The 24575-nt window shown below is 48.9% G+C and overlaps 3 protein-coding genes across 5 annotated transcripts; 1 reads left to right on the plus strand and 2 right to left on the minus strand.

The window, feature by feature from the left end:
- On the minus strand, positions 1-8554 carry SCO1 (synthesis of cytochrome C oxidase 1). Of its 2 annotated transcripts, none has more exons than XM_082492207.1 (6): positions 8505-8554; positions 8340-8430; positions 6728-6925; positions 5711-5803; positions 5482-5597; positions 1-966 (listed from the first exon to the last, which is right to left on the minus strand). In XM_082492207.1, exons 2-6 carry the CDS (start codon positions 8368-8370, stop codon positions 838-840), a joined length of 567 nt encoding a protein of 188 aa, XP_082348333.1. In that variant the 5' UTR covers positions 8371-8430; positions 8505-8554; the 3' UTR covers positions 1-837. The 2 variants fall into 2 exon arrangements, with proteins under 2 accessions (XP_082348333.1, XP_082348334.1); XM_082492208.1 differs by having other exon boundaries at positions 8340-8433; positions 8505-8538.
- Positions 8555-8756: 202 nt separating this feature from the next.
- On the plus strand, positions 8757-10856 carry ADPRM (ADP-ribose/CDP-alcohol diphosphatase, manganese dependent). Its single transcript, XM_082492238.1, has 3 exons — positions 8757-9318; positions 9874-9990; positions 10226-10856. Exons 1-3 carry the CDS (start codon positions 8760-8762, stop codon positions 10513-10515), a joined length of 966 nt encoding a protein of 321 aa, XP_082348364.1. The 5' UTR covers positions 8757-8759; the 3' UTR covers positions 10516-10856.
- A 676-nt stretch (positions 10857-11532) lies between these two features.
- TMEM220 (transmembrane protein 220) lies at positions 11533-17628 on the minus strand (the record flags this gene model as incomplete). Of its 2 annotated transcripts, none has more annotated exons than XM_082492258.1 (5): positions 11533-12196; positions 13085-13144; positions 13990-14113; positions 16063-16123; positions 17557-17628. In XM_082492258.1, the coding sequence occupies 5 exons, from the start codon at positions 17626-17628 to the stop codon at positions 12064-12066; spliced, it is 450 nt and encodes a 149-aa protein (XP_082348384.1). In that variant the 3' UTR covers positions 11533-12063. The 2 variants fall into 2 exon arrangements, with proteins under 2 accessions (XP_082348384.1, XP_082348385.1); XM_082492259.1 differs by lacking the exon at positions 17557-17628 and adding an exon at positions 16293-16639.
- Positions 17629-24575: the final 6947 nt, after the last annotated feature.

Raw genomic sequence — 24575 nt, forward strand, 5'->3', positions numbered from 1 at the left:
CAAGCAATCTTTATTTTCAAATGCTGCACTGCATAAAATTTATCTGACTGACAGCCCTATGCATAGACACAGACCCCCTTCATCCTCCCCACTTCACTGTTCAGCATAGCACAATCAGGCCAACTATGCACAAAATCATTTAGACCAGAAGAAAAATCTGTTTGCAACCTATTACTCATTTCCTTATAAGTTAACAGCATTCACCTGGAAAAATCACCAAGAAAAAACATTTCATTTCTGCATTCAAATGAAGAAGATATCAGGCACACTACAGGGCTGGTCCCATGCGTGGAAGCTGCAGATGCTTTCAGTGCTCTTCACCTTCTTAACCTTGATAACGGAGTACTCTTAAGGCTCCGCTGCTTACAATATTGTAACTGCCTCTCCCAGAAGGCAAAACAGTGCAGAAAAAAAGAGGGCAAGGGTCCTCCAAGAATGCCATGGCCCACATGGCTTTTCATCAAGTAATCATCCTTCTGATGTAACCGTCCTTCCCTGATGTCTTGCCAAGAGATACCAATTAATTTTACCAGTGACACACGCGTTCTTCCAAAATGAAACATGTTTTCCATTTTTTGCTCCCAACAATGTTTCAGAGAAGTCCCAAATTTCATTCTGTAGCCTACATCTTGCCGCAAATAATATCCACAGGGAAGACTCTATAGAAATTTTTGATAATAGTATTTTGCAGAAGTACGGTCACCTTTCTTATTTGGAAGAAAGGAGGCACGTGGTGACAGGATATTACACTTGTATGCTTCCGCTTTAACTCCAGAGCCCAATTACAGCCAAACCTACAGGTGTGATGATCACATCTATCTTTGAAGACCGTGTGTGTTAGGATCTGTATTTTCTCATGTGTGCAGCGATAGAAGCAGAAATCTCAGTGCTCCTCTTATTCTGGCCATAATAGTCCACGAAGTCACCATCTGGTCCGAGGAGGTACATTATTATTGTGTGATCCACCTGCAAGAGAGCACATCATGGCTCGGTAAAAAAGATCATAGAATCATAGGATACCATGTTGGCAGGGACCTCAAAGATCATCTGGTCAAACCTTTCTTGGCAAAAGCATGGTCTTGACAACGTGGCCCAACACCTTGCCCAGCTGAATCTTTAAAGTGTCCAGTGTTAAGGAATCTACCACTTCCCTGAGGAGAATCATCCATCCAATGGCTGATTGTTCTCATTGTGAAAAATTTTCCTCTTGTGTCCAATCAGAATCTCCCCAGGAGTAACTTGCACCCATTACCCCTTATCTTTTCCCCATGACTTCTTGTAAAAAAGGAGTCACCATCTTCCTTGTAGCCACCCTTTAAATACCGGAACATCCTGCACATCTCTCAAAGTCAGCAGCAACAGCAATCTGTTCTGTCTTTGGTTCAGTTGCCTGACAAGACTTCTCACCAAGAAGCTAAAGCAAGATAAGGAAAACCTCAGCATCACCTCAGCCACCTCTTCTTGTTTTACCCAAGAAAACAGAGAAAACTAGTTGTATACTTAGAATGTGTGAAGGAATACTTTGGACAGACAAGTCTTCCCTAAGCTGGCACCCTTTCTGCAGCACAGACAAGGCTGGGGCAAACCAACAGGCTAAAGGTCTTTCCCGCTCGCTTTTCCCAGTTCCCCTCTATTTCTCATGACACTCCATGACCCCTACCAAGGTATTCAAGCTCCTGCTGCTAACATGATGTAAATCCAATATAAACAGAGGTATTTCAGTAAGCCAAGTTCACTGTCAGTGCAAACAATGGGACCAAGAACATCACTGGGATACAAGAGCTGTAGATAGAAGAGCTGGCACGGAGGGAAATACGTGTGCTGGGAGGGGGCTCCCTCTACTGTCCGAATTGAAATAACGTTACAAAAATGTTCAAAGTAACAATTACTTGAACCTTCAAGGTATTCCAATATGATTTATATAAAAAGTAACTCCACTGTTAATTTATTTAACATGCCACTCAAGTACTATACACATCCAACTGTGACAACATCTTTATGAGCAAAGACACAAAATACTGAAAATGGAGGCCATAAATCTGCGACTGCTCAAGTGATGACTACATCTCACTGCCACTGGAAAAAAAGAACCGAAATGTACTTACGCAGCAAGAGTAAACGGCGTTTGAAATTAAGAAATCACATAAATATTTCCAGTACCACAAGCTAAAAGGATGTATTAAAAGTAATGGGATTTCTGTCATTGAAAGATTGTTTCTCAAAATTTTATTTACGAATGTTTAATTAAAATATTTTAATCTAGTTTCAAATGTTCAAGATAAGATTGCAAAATCAAGTTCTAGAAGCCAATTTTTTTAAGGAATCTGAATCACAATTTAGATCCTTCAACTGGAAAAAAATAAAAACCAGGTAGCCTGCTCAGAGCATCTTAACTCCCTGGCCTATGGAAAGTTAAATACAGTTAGGATGGAGTGCAGTTTGTGTGAAAACTACCACTGTTTTTCAAGCTGTGCCTGAAGCCTGCACTGTTCCCACTGTATGCACATAAGATGATCATTCAAGTTTCAATGCAATTTTCTAAATCACAGAATAAAACAAGAAATTGGATGTTCTGGTATTGAGAATTATAAAATTGAGATTACTAAATAGGAACTAGGAATATTCAAGTAATACTTGGAAACTTCAAACAGAGGTTTAGAAATGATAATTTCTAAATGCTCATCTCAAGGCTCTTTTCAAGTTAAAACAAGCAGCAAAGGTTAATTGGCTGTAGCACACCTCTTCCTCTTCCCCACCTCCCAGCAGCCCGCAGAGGAAACAGAACCCGCTCCTGCACAAACATCAGCCAACTGCCACAACAGGTCCATGCAAGACATAACGAGGAAAAAAAACACAAACAAACCTTACTGGAAGAAACGATAGAGTAGTAATTACCTGGATAAGTCTCAGGTAGGCACAAAACCAGCCTCCAGCTCTCCCTCCCAGGTCTGCTGCTGCTGCTAGAGAGACCTGTGTCCTCTGGCCTACCTGCCCTGAACACAGAGCTCACTGCCTCTCAAAACCCAGAGCCTGTGGCAAATCCTGAAGACATGCAGGTATACTCTTCCTCCTTTGGCACCATGTCTGAGGCTCTTCTGCTCCCAATTAACTGGCCTTTCTTCCTCACTGCCCTTCCCTTCTCTCAGACTTGCCACCCTAGCAGAGACCAGTGATATTCCCACTGGATCCTGAATCCCTTTCTCCTACTTCATTACACCTCTTGTCACATCCTCCAGTTCAGTTTCACCCTCCAGACCCCCTTGAAACTGCTGTCATCTACAGATTTATTTTCCCTGGCTGAAGCCCTGTACTTTCCCTTCAAGGTGCCAGAATCCAGGTGTGGTTTACTTCATAAGGAGCAGCACTCCTTCAGCTTTTCTGGCATCCTTCCATCATCTCTCCTCAACTTCAGTTCACTCATTTAGTGTCAGATCTACAGATTTCTTCCCTCTCCTGAGCAGGCATCCTCCTTTGCCAATCTGGTTCCTGTAACCCATTCCTGCATTTCCACCATCCACCTTTTATAAATCTGATTTTGAGCAGTATCTTTAGATTGATTTCAGATTGATGCTAGATTGATTTAAATTGGTGTTGAATTTCTCTAGCAAGCTTCTCTCCTCCATTCAAATATAGTATCTTAGACACAGAGGTTTGTAGCTGTTGGGTTGCCACTTTAAGCAAAAACAAGTTCTTGATCTCCTATTTCACACCCCTTTTAGTAATGTAGAACAGTGCACACCACCATTATGACTCCCTCTTCTCTCTACTGTTATCATGTGCTGCTCTTGCCGTTTCTTTCCACGCGCCACTTTTTTGTTCCACCAACCTTTTTGTCCACATGGATAATTTATTTGCTGCAGTGAGGTAGTTTTAAAAAACAGATTAAGAATAGACAATACTGGATTAGACAACACTGGATTAGACCAAAACCAATCTGCCTTAGCATCCTACCTCAATTAGAATCATAGAATGGTTTAGGTTGGAAGGGACCTTGAAGATCATCCAGTTCCAAACACCCTGCCACAGGCAGGGACACCTCCCACTAGAACAGGTTGCCCAAAGCTCCAACCAACCTGGCCTTGAACACCTCCAGGGATGGGGCAGCCACAGCTTCTCGGGGCAACCTGCCCCAGTGTCTCACCACCCTCACCGTGAAAAATGTCTTCCTAATATCTATTCTAAATCTACACTCTTCCAATTTGAAGCCATCACCCCTCATCCCACTACATGCCCTTGTAACAAGTCCTTCCCCAGCTCTCCTGTAGCTCCTTTAGGTACTGGAAGGCCACAATAAGGTCTCCCCAGCACCTTCTTTTCTCCAGGCTGAACAACCCCAACTCTCTCAGCCTTTTCTCATAGGAGAGGTGCTCCAGCCCTCTGAGAAGTGACCAACAATGGTTGCTTTAAAGAAGGTTATAAAACCAGCACCAAAAATATGCTCTCTTCTTCTATTACCTCCCAGTTTCCAAACATTTTTAGCTCACAGGCTTCCTGAGCCAGGCAAGACTTCTGTGCATTTTATAGTCATCAACAAATTGTTTTTCCCAAATACTAACAACAAATTCCCCTGTGGACTCACATAAACTTCTACCCCTTGCATCTGTAGTGAGGGATTCCACTTCTCTCATGCCCATTTCAACAAGAACCTTCACCTTTCTTTTGGAATTTGTTTTCAGTTTTCTCTGATGCCCTTAGTTCTTGTAACAAAAAAAAAAAAAAAAGATCATATAAAGCGTATCCTTACTTGTACCTACTTTACTCTTCCAGTCTGTTCAGGATGGGGCAAGTGAGAAAGGCCTTGGCAGCAGCTCTGAGCCCTACAGCCAGTCCTACTCACTTCCAGAGAGAAAGATTTTGACTGCCCAGTTTAGCTTCACTTAAACCCCAGTTTCCCCCTTCACACTATTACTCTACCTATTTTATTCCCACTTAATTTAGCATTAACATGCTCTCTCTTCCAGGTCATTTGACACAGGAAGAAGATCCCTGCAGTATCTGCACGCAAACCTTGCATCATCCAAGACTCCTGCCAGGAAAACCCTGCTCTTTGGTGTCAGTTTGGCAGGGAATGAGTTGTTGCTCACTTTCACCCCTCGTTTCTCCCTCTTCCTATCGCCTTAATTTCCCAGTTGCATTTTCATTTTGGAGCACACAGGAAAACACCAAAAAATATTACATAACAGAAGAAAGTTCAAATTCCTGCCAGGTTTGCTAGCTCATATGCTATTCTGTACGCAGGCCTAGGACTGTACGTTTTTAAGAATGCGTTTCAGTGAGGTTCTGAGCTTCTAAGAGGGCACCTTGAGTATGAATAAAATACAGCTTGAGTATGAATAAAATACAGCTTGACACATAGGTGCAACAAGGCTCTGTCACGTAGGACTTCAGCACAGACTGCAACAGCTGCCTTCTGATTTTAAAAATCTATATTCTGCTCTTACCCAAAGCCTTTCATTAGGCAAAGACCCTACATTTACTTACTATGTAATCACTGTCTTCATCTTTGGGACCTTCGCTGTAATACACACGGTAAGCTTTGGCCACTTGGTCAATCTGTGCCTTGGTACCAGTCAATCCAATCAGCTTTGGAGAAAATTCTAGATAGGAAGACAACATTTAGACATTTTAGTGAAAAGAATCCCATCAAGAGCCTTCTTTTCAGTGCTCTGTATTACATGCTGTAAGACACCGAGGAAGAAAACAGTAATACCTTTAACATATCTGGCAATGGCTTCTTTGTTGTCCCTCTCAGGATCAATGGTGATGAAGAGCGGGGTCAGATTAGGCAAAGATGGAATTCGATCTGTGACATTAACAATTATTATTTGTCTTAGAAAAACAAGTCATTTATCACCTCCTTTCAAACAAGCTCACAGCCAAGCTAACATAACATCAATCCCAGCCCACCCTAAGCGACAAAAAAAAGCCATTTGTGAAGCTTAATTTATGTAATTTGTGAATGAAGCAAATGCCATGAAATCAAACACTCTGTGCTTGCGCTGCGTGCAGCTACACTTCCAGCCTCTCAGCTAGAGACCCTGCCCTGACTAGGAGAGATAACAAATTGGCTCTGATGCAGAAAATGCCACGGCACAACACGCGTATCAAAGCGCCCTGGTCAATACAACAAAAGCACGCCTGTGATGCTAGAGCAGGATAGGTAAAGACACAATTCAGGTTCTTTCCCTCATGTTCCAGCCATAGCCTTCGCTATATGATCTTCACTGTAGCTCCCACTCCTGCCTGCTTGGTTACTATTATCCCTGGTCCGTAACTCTGCAGGGCCTGCAGGTTGAGAAACCCACCTCTCTCACACATCCTTCCCCCAGCCTCCATTCCATAGCACAGTCACTCTCAGAAGAGACTCTCACAGAGATTTATTCTCAGAATGACTAAAATAGAGGGAAAAAAATCCCTAATACACCCCACAACCACTTCTTGGCAAAAATACAATGCAATGGCACTGTTCCCTGAAACGTGTCACTGTCACATTTTATTACCAAGAAGTTCCCTGTTGCAGAAAGATCAGTGCTGTCATGCTCTAAATATCGGACCCTAGTGATAGGCAGATTGATGCGTGTATCACTTAGCAACTAATTTAACTACTGAATAGTAGTCAACAGCATTTTTTTTAAAAGATCATCACTTATTACGATTTTCAGTGTTTTACCCCAGTAAACCTGGACCTCCCATAAAAACAACCACTAGGCCAACTTAATTCCCATACCAATTTCATCTACCACTTCAATCATTTTCTCCAGTTCATCAGGACAGATGTCAGGGCAGTGTGTGAAGCCGAAGTAGATCAGCACCCACTGGCCGATGTAGTCCTTGTTGGTCTTGGGCTGTCCCTCATGATTGACGAGTGAGAAGGGCCCTCCTAGCAGTGGTTTCCCAATGCCTCGGTTTCGTTCCTTCTCCAGCTCTATAAAAAACAAGAGGGGATCAAACATATCCATGCCATGACCCACGCTACTTCCCAGGTGAGCCTCAGAAGCCGTTGCAGAGTAACAGCCCAGGGCCTTGAGACATCAAGATCTACCAACATCCCTCATGCAGAAGCCCAGTGTGGGCAAAACTTCCGAAAAAGCATTCCATTTTGGGCAAAGTCAAATACATCACTAAACTCCTTTGAAACATAATAATCTCTTTCATTGTCATCTGATTGTATTTTTAGAGAGGCAAAAAAAAAAAAAAAAAAGAAAGAAAATGGTCAAGGGGAGCGATTCTGCACCTCTACTCCACTCTCGTGAGATCCCACGTGGAGTACTGCGTCCAGCTCTGGGGCCCCAGAATAAGAAGGGCACATGAACCTTTTGCAGCAGGTCCAGAGGAGGCCACAAAAGCGATCCCAGGGCTGAAGCACCTCTGCTGTGAGGACAGGCTGAGAGAGTTGGTCTTGTTCAGCCTGGAGAAGAGAAGGTGCCGGGGAAACCTTAGAGCAGCCTTCCAGTGCCTGAAGAGGGTCTACAAAAAAGCTGGAGAGGGATAGGACGAGGGGGAATGGCTTCAAACTGGAAGAGGGGAGATTTAGATTAGATATTAGGAAGAAATTTTTCACTCTGAGGATGGTCAGGCCCAGGTTGCCCAGAGAAGCTGTGGCTGCCCCATCCCTGGAGGTGTTCAAGGCCAGGTTGGACGGGGCTTGGAGCAACCTGGGCTGGGGGGAGGTGTCCCTGCCTGTGGCAGGGGGTTTGGAACTGGATGATCTTCAAGGTCCCTTCCAACCTGAACCATTCTATGATTCGGGGAGGGGGGGGGGGGGGGGGGGGGGAAGAGATTAAAGACAGGCAGCTGGTTTGCTAAGAAAAAGATCAGCATCCTTTGCAAACTGAATATATCCTAAAAGCTGATATATCCCTGATTTTCGGCTTCAAAAACACGAAAATGAAACCAGGGAGCAGTTACTTCCGGGGAAGGAAACCCCACAGAAGAGCCCACTCCGCCTCTGCGCTGCACCCGCTGCCAGCGGCGCGCGCAACCAAACGCCAACGCCTCCCGCAGCGAAAGCATTCTTAAACAGAATTTCCAAACGCTTAACCTCGAAGGCGCTTTTGCATTTTTGAAAGTTTTCTGTGGCGCTTATGCGCGCGCCGAGGGGCGAAGCGGCAAGGGCGCGAAGCGCGGCGGGATTCGGCGGGACGCCGAAGTGGGTAAAACACGGCCGAGGACGAAAAACGCATCGCCTGAATACACGCGCACACACAAAAAAAAAGCGTTATCCGAACGCAAAAACACGACTCTCCCGCTGCTTATCCCGCTGGCGGCCCGGACCGGCTCCTGCCGAGGCGACGCGGCCTCCCCTGAGGCGGGAATCCCCTCCCCGCCCCCGCACTCACCCTCCTCCTTCAGCTTCTTCACCTTCTTCATGGCGGCCAGCAGCCCCCCGCACAGCACGAAGGTGGCCGCCAGCGACCGCCACGACACCAGCTGCTGAGGAGAAGCTGGTTAGCGACTGAAAAAGGGGGGACGGGACCCGTCGCGGGCTCCCCCGCTCCACTCACCCTCCGCTCCGCGCCCTTCCGTGGGCCGCTGCCCGGCGGCAGATGGGACAGCGGGCGGCTGCCGGGGGCGGGCGGCGCCGCCCGACCCCTCACCGGCCGCCACAGACGACCGGTGAGGGGTCGGGCGGCGCTGCCCGCCCCCGGCAGTCGCCAGTAGACCGCAGCCCGCCAGCAGCCCAGCGCCGCCGCCGCCATTTTGTCGCCCGCCCTTCCGCGCCCGCCCCTTCCGCCCCCCTCAGCCCGGGAGCCGCCGCCATGGAGGCGGTGCCGCCGCCGCTCTTCGCCTTCGGTGTCATCGCGGACATCCAGTACGCGGAGGCGGAAGACGGCTACGACTTCGGCGGGTACCGGCGGCGGTATTACCGGCAGAGCCTTCAGCTGCTGCGGGAGGCGGTGGAAGCGTGGGCCGCGGAGAGGCCGCCGCTCGCCTTCGTGCTGCAACTGGGCGACAGCATCGATGGCCTCAACGCCCGCAGGGGCGAGGCCGAGGGTGCCTTGGAGCAGGTGCTGGCAGCGCTGGGGCGGCTGCGGGTGCCGGTGCATCACGCGTGGGGCAACCACGAGCTCTATAACTTCAGCCGGGCCCGCCTGGCGCACACCGGCCTCAAGAGCCGGCCCGCGGGGGCCATGGCCGGCCCGCCGGACGGGGACTGCCAGGCCTATCACTTCAGCCCCACCGCAAGGTTCCGCGTCGTCGTGCTCGACGCCTACGACCTGAGCGTGCTGGGCAGGGAGCCCGACAGCCCCCGCTACCAGGAGTCCCTGCAGCTGCTGCGGGAGAAGAACCCCAACGACAACCTCAACAGCCCCGCAGGTACCCCCGGCTCGACCCTTTGGCAGGGAGCGCGAGTGGCTGAGCCTCTGCTTCCCAGGGGAATAAGGCAGCTCCCAGGGCTGACATCTAGTTCCCAGGGGGCTGCGGTACGTGCCCCATTTCTGCCCACCTCCCTGCTGTTGGCTGAGAGATGGCCCCTCTAGGTGGGCATAGGAGATGCTTCTCCATCCCCATCACGCTGCTCTGGTGCTTTTGGGTTTGTGTTGTGCTGTGTGCCCTGTGGTATCAGAACAAAAGGCAGCTGTTGGTGGAGCTCCTATTGCAGAGCATCAAGTGATGCCCATCCTATCCCTTGCCCAGGTGCACCCAAGAGCGGAAATCCTGTGCATGCAGCGTAAACAAAACCCCCAAAAACACAAGTAATTTTCTCTTGTTTGGCCAAGACAGCTGGAGTTTTTATCTAAGAGTTGCAAAAAAAAAAAAAAAAAATTTCTAAGAGTAAACCATCTGTCATAAGCAGAGAAATAGGCAAGCAAATAGGGGAGCCACAACAAGTGTGTATGCTCCTATGCCTAACCACCTTCTTCATTGCAGGACTCGAAGAACCTCGGTTTGTAGAGTTTAATGGAGGATTTAGCCAAGCCCAGCTGGACTGGTTCAATGAAGTCCTGAAGTTCTCTGATGAAAACCAAGAAAAAGTTGTAGTAATGGGTAGGTGGATATGGGGGATATATGCCAAAGTAGCCCGTGTATGTTAGCTAAGGAAAACATGTTTCAGCTTGTAGCTCCACTGAGGGACACATGTAACCTGTGAAACAGGAGAATAGCAACCACGTCTCACACTTGGGTGAGCTTTTGTATACAGTTAGCTGAACTTCCCAGCAAGGAAGGTAGAGTTCAGTTACGCTTAAAGTAACTCTCCTGCTTCTTTCCCTCTCAACTACAGGTCACCTGCCCATTCATCCAGATGCTTCAGACAGAGTTTGCCTAGCCTGGAATTACGAAGATGCACTTTCGGTCATACACTCCCATCAGTGCGTGGTCTGCTTTCTTGCAGGGCACCTGCATGACGGTGGCTATTGTTTAGACTCGCATGGAGTTCATCACCTGACTTTGGAGGGGGTTATTGAAACTCCGCCGGACAGCAATGCCTTTGGAACTATTTATGTCTATGAAGATAAAATGATACTAAAGGGAAGGGGCAGAATTTCAGATAGAGTTATGCATTTCTGCTAATGGTAAGCAAATACAAATTGCTCTTCTTCAGGAAGCACTCTGACAGAAGCAGGGGATTCAGCTTAGTATTTTTGTGTAGAAAGATGTGCATGGCTGATCCTTATAGCTTTAACTCAAACATTTTTCTCTCCAATACAGAATTTTAGAAATTACATTTCTGTAAGAAAACAGACCTAGTTTCTTCGTGGAGAATAGAGGCGGCCAGTAACCATGTTTGTAATGAATATACTTGAATGCAGAATGTTGACTTGAAACACCCAATCCTGACCAGATTGTTACTTACTGTGAAAAAAATGCAAACCATATTATGAATATTGTCCAAAAAAAAAGCCACTTTTTTATATCACTCAGAATTAAAGTATGCAAAATTGCACTTGCCCAGCCGCATTTCACTATTTTTTTTTTGATCACCATAGTCAGTAATATCTCATGTCTGGCAGAATTTGGCCACCCTGTAGCCCAATGCAGTCTTCTTAATATTGCTTTAAAAGCCTAAAGTAATTTTCAAAAAAACCTAAGCCCAAGGAAAATGGAGACCATCTACGCTACACCAGAGCACAGCGCAGAGGGGCCCAAACTTTAAAAAAAAGTTGAAGACAGTAAGGGTACAGCATCATGTAATGCTGCAGATACACCCACTGGGATCTCCATGAGCACAGCTGTATTAGTCTGCAGCAGTACTGAGCAAAGAAGCTCTGATGTGGGAGGATCTAAAGCATATTGCTGTGCTCCATCTGGACCTGTTGTGGCTCTCTCTGAGCCAGCTTGTGTGTCCAGTGTACTCACCTGTGCTTCCTTCTCCGGAATTAGTAGCGGTGGAACACTCTGACTCTGTCTCTGGGCTGCTGTGTGGGTTCTGCTTTCCAAGAACAGAAATTCTGTGAGAAGCAGAGTTCTGATAGCGACCACATCTGCTGGTGGCAGTCTTGAGCACACATGTCGCAGAAAATAAAGATACAGAAGCTTTCTTTGAATTTTCTTTAGAAAAATAGTATTTATTACTTTGTAAAACCAGTTATTTTCAGTTAAAGCTAATAGAAAAAAAAATATTTCTTCAGATATATTCTACATGATTTTAGTGTAGGAACAGAAATACAGACCGCTGACTTTTTCAATTAGTCTCAATGGACTATCCAGGCAGATATCTGCAAGTTTTATGGTGGTAAGTAGTCATGTATTGAAACAAAGCGTTTGCTTTACTTTTCCCTTATGTTACATAACAGTAGATTTCCCAAAGTAGGAGGTGGTTGGAGAGTGATCCAGGGATGCCAGGATATTTTGAATGTACCATTAGAACACACATTAGATCAACAGTGTTTTGAAAGTGTACGAAGAAGCCAGCTGAACAGCAGTTTCCACAGAAAAGTTCTCCACTGAGATTTGACAGTGTTCCTCAATTTTTTTAACAAATCTCAAACCGCACTGCTGGAAGCAGCCAGGTATTCTTGGGTCAAAGTACTGTATCAAAACGATAGTAACCTTTCATTACGAATCAAAAGCAAAGGCAAGTAAGGTCAGAATATTTATTCTACACTTTCTCCCACGCAGTTAAATCACTGTTTTACAGTGCGTTGGCCAAGATGCTCGCATCTCTTTGTTCACATAAATGTACAACCACGAAACAAAAGGGAAGAGGGCGACCACAATTGCAGCAATCAAGCGAACTCCACCCATTGGACTCCTATAAAGAGGAAACACATCAGAGGTACTTCAAATCCGACTGCTATGAAACGATCGCGCCTGGCTGCAGTTGGAAGGAGACTCTATATTTGCTAAAGACAGCAAAGAGGCTTTGGCCGCTTTAATGTAGCTCCTGTAGATGCATCCAGCAGAGTCCTTTACTGCACGCACAGGCACCATATGCCAGCAGAGAAAGTTTTTCTGCCACCTAAGGCTACATAAACCAGGTGGGGAAAAAAAAAGAAAAGCACCTGCTTGCCCAGAGCAGCTGTGACATCTTTGCCCAGCACACAGGTACTGTTTGGCAGACTGGGATTTTTCATGCTCCCAGCTAACAGGAGTTTAGCAAAGCTGCTGTAGCACAGTCCTCCGAAGCGGCTGGAGGGAAAAGCGCGGAGCCACTGCAGCCAGGCAGCCACCCAGCGCCTTCTGCCAGGGCTGCCTGCATCACCCGCCTGCTCTGGTGGACACAGCAGACACCAGTACAGAGACCCTCGCCAGAAAGTTCTGTAAATTGGGAGCATGGGCAGCAATGGCTTTGCAGTTCATTAGCAGTTGTGGCCAACACTCACTAGCCTGTTTCACAGGCGGGGCGCACTGTCCTTGTGCAGAGGGAGAATGCCCCCTGCCCACCATGGCAGAGGGAGCCGAAAAAAATGTTTTGGGTAGCTTTCCTTTCGCAGACTTTCTCTTTCCCCACAGACTTTTATCTGTGCAAGATCCTACAAGCTGTAGCACTAGCTACTACTGCTTAGGTATCTGAGAAGGTTCAGTCACATGAAGCAGAAAAACAAGCAGCCAAAATCAACTGCATGTTTTCAAGAAGCTAATCACTAAATGTGAACATACAAATGGGTTAAAAAAAAAAAAAAAAGGAAACAAAACTTACTTTGCCGAACTGCGACAAAGACTCATCCATATTGTAATAATCACCAGACCAAACAACTCTCTAAAAAGCCAAACAAAAAAACCCAGATCAGAATATATATATATATATAAAAGCAGATGTTTACTTTTGAAAAATACAAATTTTACCTCCAGACCAGTAGTGTAAGTACTCACTGCCTCCTTCTGGAGAAGTTAAATATTTAACTAGGATTATAACTATAAAGGTATTTACATGACTAGCTTGGCCACCCACCACAAATCTACAAACACATGGGACCCAGCTATACAGCTGCAGAAATTCCTGCTTCCACTTTTTGTTCCGCTGCCAAAGTTGTATTCCACAGCACATTTCCCTCATTACACAGAGCAAAGCAGCATCCCAGGATTCCAGACTGTGAACAGGGGCAGTAGCTGCCAGTGCTTGCCCTCCATACTGAGCAAGCACCTACTTCAGGCAACAACTGAATGTCCGGGGAGAAATCCTCCCTCCACCTCAATCCCCGGCAGTTCAGGGGACTCAGCAGCCAGTGCCAGATTAATATGCATATGGAATCACCTCGAGAGTTTTTAAACATCAATTCCCATTCCTACAGCTCCAGCAAGAGAACACAAAGCTGTTTCACTGTGCTTGTGCCCGGGTCTTTGACAGCCGGAACTGCCCCCAATTAAATCTAACTGCCACAATCAGGCAAGCAATCACGACCGACCAGTCACTCTCCCTTTAGCTCTTTTGTCCAACAAATCGCTGGTTTGGAGCACAGCGGTCCCTCCTCCTTGGTTTGATTCCCCTGGACCAACAGCACTCACTGCAACAGCCCAGCAAATAAAGTTTAGCAAGGTGAGCACCAGAGGGAGATGGCCCGGTGTGCTGAATTCGTGCAGGGGAAAATAAAAATCACTGCTTACCTGCCTTCCTCTTCGTGCAAAATGTTTCCTTGAGCATAGGCGAACAAAGAACAAGCCAAGGCAACGGTCCCAACAATACAGCCACCAGAATGAAGGTCACAGAGGCTCCTCCAAACACTATTATCTGAGGAAAAAAAATAGACTGCCAGCAACTGCAACATAGCATGAAGTACAGCCTATAAATCAAAAAGCAACCGAGTCACTAAAAAGATGCCTCCAGCAAACACACACATCTTGGGCAGGAAGATGTAATTAATACCAGCATCTTTTTGACCAGTGAAAGCTGTTAAAAAGTGCTGATGAATATAAGCAGTAGTGGGCTTGCTCTCCTAGGAATGCAACTTCTTGGCAGCAGCACCTCAATGAAAACAGTTCCCCATTCTCTCCAGCAAACAAAACAGGCTCCAGCATTCAACATGCATGGAAAAAAAAAAAAAAAAATCACAAGGGGGATTACAAACAAAAGTTCTCTTAAGCAGGAGGAACGGCCTTTCTGGAGGTCACAGCCATAACCAGATGCTCAGCCTGACTCCAGGGGACCACCAGGGCCTGGGGTAGTGAGCCCCAGCTCACAGCCAGCCCTCAGGGGTACAGAGCGACCACCACGCTGTCTTCCCTCACACAAGCCTCTGCCTGAAGCTTTGCCGGGGACGACGAGCAACGCTGATGACATCTCTGCCTGGGGAACGATGGCTTTAAACAGAGAAATACAGATGATGTGAAATATCTGAACAGGCCCACAGATTCTTGTGGTTTTCCATGTCCGTTCCCAGGGGTTTGTGGGGGAGAGGTGAGCAAGCAACACAGGCACTCCTCGCCGATCTCAGCAATGTCAACAGCAAAAACTGTAAAGTTGAAAGCAGTCTTTTCTGGGCACTGACCCCTCCAGGCAAACATTAAAGATGATGAGCTGCCAAACTTCAGGAGCTCGGCATGACCCATGGTTGTAATCGATTCCCAATCTGGCTGAACTTACTGCAGCTCGGCAGAGGAAGAATCTGGGTCTTCCACAGACCTGAATGGCACATGTCCCTTGGTGAACTTACATAAATGCCCAGTTATACAATAGTTGTGCCATTTTAATCTTTGTTTTCCACAGATCTTGGTACAAGTAACAAAAACCTACTTGTGAGTTGAACACGCAGATTCTCTTGACCAGCCAAATGCCATTATGTTGAAGCTCCACCTATGGCACAAATAAACCTCCCCTGAAATGTTCATAACCACAGGCTGCCAACCCTCATGGGGTTTGGCTTTATGAACGCTGCCGCTTTATATGCTTAAGGTAGCCAGAATGCCGAGAGACTGCAGCGGTGTGATTCGTGACAACAGCGTGCACACTTGGAGATTTTCTTTTATGCCTAAGTGTGGTTTGAGTTTCTTCAGAGTCAGTATTCATCCAGAAAAGATACAGTCACTTTGTGTATGTAAAATGTCATTATTTTAAAATTATTTCTACTGGATGAAAAGACAAAAAATGAACTATTTTCTGGAGTCCTGGACCAAATCTGACTGATTGTCTCAACATGTGATGTGCAATGAGCCCCCTTAGAGTACGTGCTTGGAAACTCAGCCACTGCACTGCAACCTCTAAACATCCCCACCGCTGCCCGTGCGCTCTGTAGCTGTAATACCTGGAGCTGAACCTTGAGCTCGTTCAAAGGACTGTGCAGAGCTCACCTGCTCTTCTATGAGGTAGATAAGCCAAAACACAGATTCACAACAGGGAAACTAAGTGAATTAATGTGCTAAGGTCAACCGCAGACCCAGGTTCAGAGCATGCTCCCCGGCTTATGCTCCATCAGGGTTTGAGTGCTGGAGTCCGGTGAGACCATCCCAGCAGCAGGCCTTTATGCAGGGCTCCTCCGTTCACCTGCAGGCACATCCAACCATGAGCACTAAAACAACAACCAGCTTTGGTAGAAGCAGGTCCTGCAGCTTTTTACCCTCAAAAGGTAATAGGACATGTTTCCACATGGCCCCGTCTCAGTTTGAGATTCAATCAAAAAAAAAACCCCACCTTTCAGGGTCAAAATTTGAGCAGAGATTCTGTTTTGCACACCAATATCATACCTGTTACTGAGGGCTTGATGCTGACAAGCAGCGTCAGGGCAGCTGGCACTAAGTAGACAACCTGTTAATGAGACATAAATCCACTCTGTAGCAACACTTAGCAAGATAAGGAAGCAGAAGCCCCATCCACATCAACGCTTATCCCCTTCACAGCAGTTTGTCAGATGCGCAGAACAGCTGCCAGTCCCACTCCCTCTGGCGTGGCCTGGCACTGCTAGTGCCCATCTCACCATAGGATGGGTAGAGTCGGAAGGGACTTTAAAGGTCATCTCGTTCCACCCCTTGCCCTGGGCAGGGACACCTTCCACCAGCCCAGGTTGCTCCAAGCCCCGTCCAACCTGGCCCCATCCAGGGATGGGGCAGCCACAGCTTCTCGGGGCAACATACGCCAGGGGCTCACCACCCGCACAGGGAAGAATTTTTTCCTAATATCTAGTCTAAATCTCTGCTCCTCCAGTTTGAAGCCATGCCTCCTCGTCCTATCCCTACATGCCCTTGTAAGAAGTCCCTCCCCAGCTTACCTGTCGCCCCTTAGGGACAGGAAGGGGCTCTAAGGTCACCCCAGAGCCTTCTCTTCTCCAGGCTGAATACCCCCAACTCTCTCAGCCTGTCCTCACAGGAGAGATGCACCAGCCCTCTGATCATCTTCACCATCACCACCCAAAATCCCAGACCATCAGCTAGCTGAGTTCCAACCCTTGTTCCTCAGCTTCTGGGTTGCTGAGTCCTCACTGTCCAACCAGCCCACTGCAGAGCCCTGCACTGTACCTTCATCCCCCAGGGAAAGACCCCACGGGACTCTCCCAAACCCTCCACCTGCGCTGGGTGGCTCTCCTGGGACCAGGAGGTCCTTTGCTGCCGCTGTCAGCGGGGTTCACCCACGCAAGCGACAGTCTCTGCCCACCCAGCAGCTCCTGTCACGCACAGAGACGTTCCCCCTCGCCCCTCAGCTCCACGCCAGGGCCACCGGGCTGCTCCTGTGCCCGAGCAAGGGCTGGCAAAGCAGAGAGAGAAGAGGGCTTCTACCCACATCTCCCCTGGAGAGCGACAGGTGACGGAAGGCGGCCACGCGGGTGGCTCAGGGCAAGCAGAGGTGGCGATGGAGACATCGGTGGCCCGGTCAGCACGGTCGGGTTCCAGCCGTCGCCGCAGCACGCAGACCGCTTTCCCGGCTCCCGCTCACTCTTCAGCCTAAGGCCGGCAGCGGCTCTCCTCCGGCGGCCCCGGGCGCGGCGGAGCGGGGCCGGGGCCACCGGGGACCCCTCGGAGGAAGGGGAAGAAGGGCCGCCCCAGGCCCCCACCCCTCTCCAGCTGCCCGGCCCGTACTCACCGTCCACAGCCCGGCGTCGGGGTCGTTCACCTGCAGCGGGGAGGCGCGCAGTGAGAGCCCGCGGCGCCGGCCCGGCCGGGACCGCGCTCCCCGGGGGGAGCACCGGCGGGGAGGGGAAGGGAGCGGAGCGGAGCCGCCCCCAGCCCGGGCCGGCCCGCCCTCACCTGCACGGCGGCCGCCAGCCCGAAGAAGGCGGCCATGAGGAGGTTGCAGAGCCGCCACAGCCGCCCCGCCATAGCCATGGCCGCCGCCTCCGCCTCCGCCGGGGCGGGACGCGGCCATGGGGCGGGGGTGGGGCCGAGGGGGTGGGGCGGGGGGCGTGGCCGGGGGCGTGGCCGGGTCCGGCCCCTCCTGCCGGGGGTGGGGGGACGCGGGTCGGTGCAGCCAGGGGTGCCGCGGGGGGGGCAGGGACGGTCAGCCTGGATTGAGCATAGCTACTGATTTTTTAGGGAGATTTTTAGAGAATGAAATTTCATAGAATCACAGAATGGTTTGGGTTGGAAGGGACCTTAAATTCCCACCCCCTGCCCTGGGCAGGGACACCTCCCCCCAGCCCAGGTTGCTCCCAGCCCCGTCCAACCCGGCCTTGAACACCTCCGGGGATGGGGCAGCCACAGCTCCTCGGGGCACCCTGCGCCAGGGGCTCACCGCCCTCAGAGCGAAAAATTTCTTCCTAATATTTATTCTAAATCTCCCCTCTTCCAGTTTGAAGCCATTCCCCCTCATCCTATTGCTACATGCCCTTGTAAAAAGTCCCTCCCCAACTTTCCTGTAGCCCCTTTATGTACTGGAATGCCACGATAAGGTCTCCGCGACACCTTCTCTTCTCCAGGCTGAACAGCCCCAACTCTCTCAGCCTTTTCTCATAGGAGAGGTGCTCCAGCCCTCGGAACATCTTCATGGCCCTCCTCAGACCCGCTCCAACAGGTCCATGTCTTTCCTACGTTGGGGGCTTCAGAGCTGGATGCAGTACTCCAGGTGGGGTCTCATGAGAGTGGAGTAGAGGGGCAGAATCCCCTCCTTTGACCTGCTGGCCACACTTCTGCTGATGCCGCCCAGGATACGGTTGGCCTTCTGGGCTGCAATCGTGCATTGCCAGCTCATGTTTAGCTTCTCATCAACCAGCACCCCCAGGTCCTTCTGCTCAGGGCTGCTCTCTAACCATTCTCGATCAATGAGTTTGATGAAAATTTTTAAAATTGAGCCAAAATCCAGAGTTATGTGGTGCTAGTTACAATACGTGTACTTCAGTGACCACAGGAAAGCAAGGGTTCTCCCCCTTTTCACCTGTTGTACCACTGAACACAAGCACATAAAGAGGTCACCCACCAGTTAGCTCTTCTGACAAATGAGTCCCAGCACGTCCTGGGCTCCATGCAGCGAAGTATGGCCAGCAGGTTGCAGGGAGTTGTTTTCCCCTCTGTGACCCGGTGATGGTGTACTTAAAACTTTCGGTGTTGCCCAGGGTCCCCACTGAAGAAAGATGTGGCAGACCTGGACTGGGGTCCTGCAGATGGCAGCCAGGATGGTCAGGGGTCCAGAGAACATGGCCTCTGAGAAGAAGTAGGCAAAGAGGAAGCAAAATCCTGTAATAACATGTAACCATCTCTGGGGTTGCTGCAGAGATGATAGAGCCACATTTTCCTTGCTGGCATGAGATGATATATCAAAGGGCCACAAATGGTGGCTTGGAAGGTTTTGACTGAACATTAGGGAAATGTCCTCATCAGGAAGGTCATGCAGCCTGTAATAGGTGACCCAGACAGGCTGTGTCATCTCCATCCTTGGAGATTTCCAAGGCTTACCTGGACAAAGCCATGGCTCCCCTTATCTGATGTGACAGTCTTGTTGGACTCAAGACCTCCAGCCATGCCTTCATAGCAACATTTCCATGTTTCTGTGACAACTCATGTATTTGAAAAACAATTAGATCTTTTTCTCAGTGAATACACATGAAAAAACTTGTGCAGTAAACCTGGCAAGTATTTATGCAAAAGTACAAACCCCTCAAGAGGGGCCCTGCAGTCCCCGTCTGAGCTCTTGTAGAAGAACCCATCTCCAGCTCAGCCACGGCCCTCCCCCGTGTTTGCCCTTGGAGCCTGCGATCCGGTCCTTGACCTATGGGCTGGCTTCCCAGCTTGGCCTCAGCCTGCATCTCACCGGCCATCACTGGGCTATGTCTGATGCTGGTTACCCCCACTGGGCCTGATCCCGACCCTGACCCACAGGTTGACTTCCGAGCTTGACCTCAGGCTTGCCTTGTCTCCATGAGTTCAGCTGGTGATCTGGGCTCTCTGTTGGATCTGGCTGCAGTCCCTGGATCTGCCCTGCTTGCCCCATGCCAGGGTGGTGGGACGGGCATTGCCTGTGCCCCATTGGCCATGGTGTCCCTCCCAGCGCCTGGTGTCCCTGTCCCTCGCTGCTCCCTGATGAGCTCCTTGACCCAGTCAGTACGTGTGTGCTGGTGGCTGGCGAGGGCAGGAAGGTGATGGCAGGGTAGCAGGGGAGGGCTGGAGTGCAGAACCCTGGGGCAGACTGGTTGAGGTTGAAACGGCTGTGGAGCTGAACCATCAGTCACCACAGCGGGCTCAGGGGTGCTGGGGCACCCCTGAGCTTGGAGAGTCCCCAGGGAGTGGTTGGGAACAGCCAGGGCTGGCAGGACAGCTGCAGATCAGACTGCTAGCGGGGACACTGCCGGGCAGGGACTGTCATGCCCCACTCACGAGAGGGGGGGGGGGAGTGACTCAGATTCGCAAATCCCCAACAGTGTGGACTAAGGTGAGACAACTCTCAAGGTCCATACAAAAACATTTATTAGATTCTCACAGTGTTTAATATGTCTTAACTAGGTCCACGATAATTGGTTAGGCACATAACAAATATGGTAAATGGTAAAACAAAGTATGGCAAGTGGTAAAGTATGCCTTGTGTTACATACTTAACTTTAAAAGAAAATGAGAAAAGAAAGAGAAACAGGGACAGAGAAAAAAGAGAGAAAGAGAAAGAAATGACCGGTCCTGGTTCCAGCACTGGTACAGCCAACGGGGGTCTCTGGTTCGTAGAAGCGCTCCTCTGTGGATCTCCAGGGAAAAAAAATCTCTCTAAGGGCACTTATTTTCCCCTTTATGTTCTGGGTATCAGTACGACCCGCCCTGCTGTTATGGTGCTCAGGTTTCTCTCCCCCCAGGTGACGTGTAGCATGATTTGGGTGGAGAGAGGAGTCCTATAGTCATGTATGTTTAGCATGATCTCAATAATCTTCATTAGCATATGCAGGGTGTGAACTTTAATATGCATTTCATGGATAATGAGGCAAAGGTCATTCATCGGACACGATGGCCCCGAAAACAGAGAACTAACAAGCTTCACAAGTTGAGCAGAAAGCCCTGTCTTCATAAGAGTTCCTGCCCCACAGACGCATCCTGTGCTGTCCAGATGAGTTTTCTCCCCTGGGTCACACACGAGATAAGCGTCAGCCTTATCAGCTCTTTGAGCACAAGGCCTACATTGTCCAGACTCCACATTATCCACCCCTTGACTACAGCCATATCTCAAGGTCCTTGTGAGTGTTTGAGACATTCCTCAGTGAGGCTCAGAGGGCCTCCCCCATCTTTCGTCTCTCACCGTTTGTTTCAGGGAATTTACAAATCGTCTCTTACAGGGACCAACTATCACTGCTGTTTTGAGGGATACCTCCCAAGGTCAGGTAGGACTATGCAAGATTAGATATTTACTTTTCAGCATAGGGAAGGCAAAATAAGGAACTACTGCAAATCCTGCAGCTTCTGTCAAAACTATGAACAGTGAGGTTTCCACTGAGTTTCTGTCCAGTCTATCCTCACAGTCAAGAACCATCCTGTATGGTTGTGAAGGACATTGTGAGCCCACCTCTACATCCAACCTATGTGTGAGAGGGATTCCTGTTATAGTTAACTTTGGCAGTAGGTATCTGAAAGTGGTTTTTTTTTTCTCTACCGTGGAAATAACTGAGCTGACTGAGAGCTGGCATGGCAGAAGAGAAGGAACTGTCTCCAGAAAAGCCTCATGTTACACAGCAAGAGTGAGCACCAGCTCCAAGGATCCCCAGTGAGTTTGTCACAAGTGTCTTCTGTCTCCCAAGGGCCATGAACAGATGTGGCACCGGGTGTCACAGCTGTGCCAGGGCTTGGAAATGTGGGGATGTTGAAGAACCGTGGGTGTAGGGGAGGAATAGTGAGTCAGGGATAAAAGACTTCTTTCTTTTCCTTGCCAGGAGATTGGGATTTAAATGGAAATTTTTGTAATGACTCAATGGTCTAGGATTACTTTTGTATTTAAGAGGAGATTCAGTCTTTTCGTGTTATGTGGAGAACAAAAGAATAGTACTGCCTCATCATTTGCTGATCGTTTATGACCAGAAGTGATAATTGGTGATGACTTGAAAGTGGGCCCTTTAGAAATGTTTTATCTACCATATCCATCTACCAGACCTGAGTCTCTGCCGGGTCATTTCTCCCACTGATCTCAGTAACAATGCAATACAGTCCCCTCAGCCCCCAACAGAATTAAGTCTTGCTGAACTGTTTTGCAGAGGACGTGTGAATGCGTCCACGTTTGTGGACAGGATTAACGCTCATCTTCTCCTGTCATTTTTAACTGACTCTTTCCTTGAGCAGGTTATGAGAGATGAAATTACTGCAGAGAAAGTCACAGAAAAGCAAGAGCCGTCTTTGTAAATGGCTGCCATTGTCACAGCTCCACTGAGTAGGCTTTATGGTTCATAATAATTGTGTTATTCTGTACATTAAACAACCGCTGGCAGCTGCAGGCAGAACAACAGGCCGTGTTCACTATAGCTAAATCCCCCCCGACATTTAAATTGATTCACATTCCCATCCCGAAGCCCAGAAAAATTAAACCACCCTCTACAGGCGCCTGTAAGAGTACAACTCTGCTTTGCCAGGGGGTTGGACTAGCTGATCTACGAAGGTCCCTTCCAACCCTGACCATTCTGTGATTCTGTGACTTTTCTGTTCACAAGCACTCCGGGAAGGGACTACAAATGCTTACAGGAAAGCTGGGGAACTACTCTCCACATTTTTTTCTCCTCTTACCAAGCCCGGCTTGACGCATGGATTAGCAAGAGCAACAGTCCAAACGTCCCTGCAGTTTCTCAGTAGGTCCCCATGGAGCTGCAGTCCGTCACTGAGCCACCGTGAACCACCCCACACTCCTGGTTCGGGCCGAGAGCTCCCTGGAGAGCTCTCAGTGCCATTTGTCTCTGCGGTGTAAGCTCTGTCCCCAGATATTCGGTCCCTTCTCCTCACCTCGGGAGGAGCAGAGCTCTAGTAATGAACCTAGTAACGTGCTCTAGCAGTGAATCACGTTCATGCTTTGTTTCCAGGCCCAGGATAGGCGTTTGAATGTATTTTCTACGGGAGGGGAGGTATCTCAGGCTAGAAAAGGGAAATGTCAAGGAATAAAAAGTAACAGTGGTGTTAATAAGAGAGAAGAATGTAAGAGACACTGTTTTTCATTAGAGTAATTTATATGATAGGAAAATAAAGGCAGAGAAGCTTTTCAGGCACATCAGTTCTTTGTGTGAGAAACAAAATTATGAATTACTGTCCGTTTTTTCTAACCGCATTCGCTGATCTTGCGAAAAGAAAACTGAGCTGTGATGAACGCCATGGCTCTTCCATTTGTCTGCTCCCAAGCTATTGTGCAAACCCTCGCAGCCCACCTGGTCCCTGCGCTGCTGTTTGCCGCATCCCGGGTGCAGGGCTGCAGGTCCCGAGGGGAGACGGTGGCTTCTGGAGAGCAGCTGGGAGAAACTGGTGGAGACTGGGAGAGAGGCAGAGAAACATCCGTACAGGCACTTCCAGGGCCCTGCATGGGGTGGGACAGGATTTCGACCGAGGGGAAGGGGCTGGCAGAAAGCAGCTTCTTCTGGGTACTTGGGAGGAACGGCGTAGAGGGTTTGGCAATGCTGTGCGGGAGCAAAGTTCAGTGACACAAGAGCAAGAGAGGGCAAAAGGCCCTCTGTCTCTTGGGTGGGAAGGAGGGGAAGGCTTTGCTGACCATGGCACCTGAATCTGTCTCGTTCTCTGCTGCTCTAATTCAAAAGCAATCTGGCCGTAGTGTATATTTTGGAAATATAAAGGGTTTTCAGTGTTTGGTGTTCTTACTGCAAAGAAAAGGTCGAGGCTGTTCACTTTACCAACTATCACAAGCACTTCCTACAACCACCGCCCTCCATGGAGAGAGGAGACTTTCTGTCTGAGGAGAGTCTCCAGCAATACTGCTTTCTCCCGTAAGAGGGAGGCCAAGAACATTTAGTACCTTTGACTATAATTTGAGCTACTTGAAAATTAGTTCCTCAATATTAGATAAAATGTTTTCCCTCCTTCTGCCTCTCTGGAGTCTGCTGCTTAGCCCGTAGAAGCCCAAGTTCATCTTCAGTTCAGCAACTCCCCCTGTGAAGGACAGAGGCTTTCGGAAGGGTCTGGAGCACATGTCTCATGAGGAGCGGCTGAGGGAACTGGGGGTGTTCAGCCTGAAGAAAAGGAGGCTGAGGGGAGACCTTCTCGCTCTCTACAGCTCCCTGAAAGGAGGGTGCAACGAGTGGGGGTCGGTCTCTTCTCCCAAGGAACAGGCAATAAGACAAGAGGAAATGGCCTCAAGTTACACCAGGGGAGGTTTAGGATGGATATTAGGAAAAATTTCTTCACCAAAAGGGTTGTCAAGCATTGGAACAGGCTGCCCAGGGCAGTGGTGGAGTCACCATCCCTGTAGTGTTTAAAAGATGGGCAGACGTGGTGCTGAGGGACATGGTTTAGTGGTGGATTTGGCAGTGCTGTGTTAACAGCTGGACTTGATGATCTTAAAGGTCTCTTCCAACCATAACGACTATGATTCTGTGATTCTAAGTGAGAGTACTGCAAGGATGGACCCAGCAGCCAAGCTGTGATATTGGGAGGGCCGGGGTGCTTACCAAGAGCCTGTGCCAGAAATGTTACTGAAATATCACCCATCCCAGTGACCCACTCCATAATAGTGCTCATCCTCGTGGACCCTGATGACACTGCCACAAATGACCATAGATTTTGGTTTTCATTGGATCAAAACCGGTTAAGAGGCTCTGGGTGGACAGGTGAAGGGCTCAGGGGCTTTGCTCTGCTCCTGGCCCCAGGACCCCCTGGTC

This window comes from Vanellus vanellus (assembly GCF_965231255.1).
Source record: "Vanellus vanellus genome assembly, chromosome: 17".
NCBI lineage: Eukaryota > Metazoa > Chordata > Aves > Charadriiformes > Charadriidae > Vanellus > Vanellus vanellus.

Excerpts from the sequence above, each read along its gene's own strand:
- ADPRM (XM_082492238.1), top strand. The coding sequence starts at position 8,760 with ATGGAGGCGGTGCCGCCGCCGCTCTTCGCCTTCGGTGTCATCGCGGAC. Across the intron at positions 9,319-9,873 it reads CAACCTCAACAGCCCCGCAG|GACTCGAAGAACCTCGGTTT; the intron begins GTACCCCCGGCT and ends TCTTCATTGCAG. Across the intron at positions 9,991-10,225 it reads AGAAAAAGTTGTAGTAATGG|GTCACCTGCCCATTCATCCA; the intron begins GTAGGTGGATAT and ends TCTCAACTACAG.
- SCO1 (XM_082492207.1), bottom strand. The coding sequence starts at position 8,370 with ATGAAGAAGGTGAAGAAGCTGAAGGAGGAGG. Across the intron at positions 5,598-5,710 it reads CATTGCCAGATATGTTAAAG|AATTTTCTCCAAAGCTGATT; the intron begins GTATTACTGTTT and ends CTTCCTATCTAG. Across the intron at positions 967-5,481 it reads ATGAAGACAGTGATTACATA|GTGGATCACACAATAATAAT; the intron begins GTAAGTAAATGT and ends GCTCTCTTGCAG.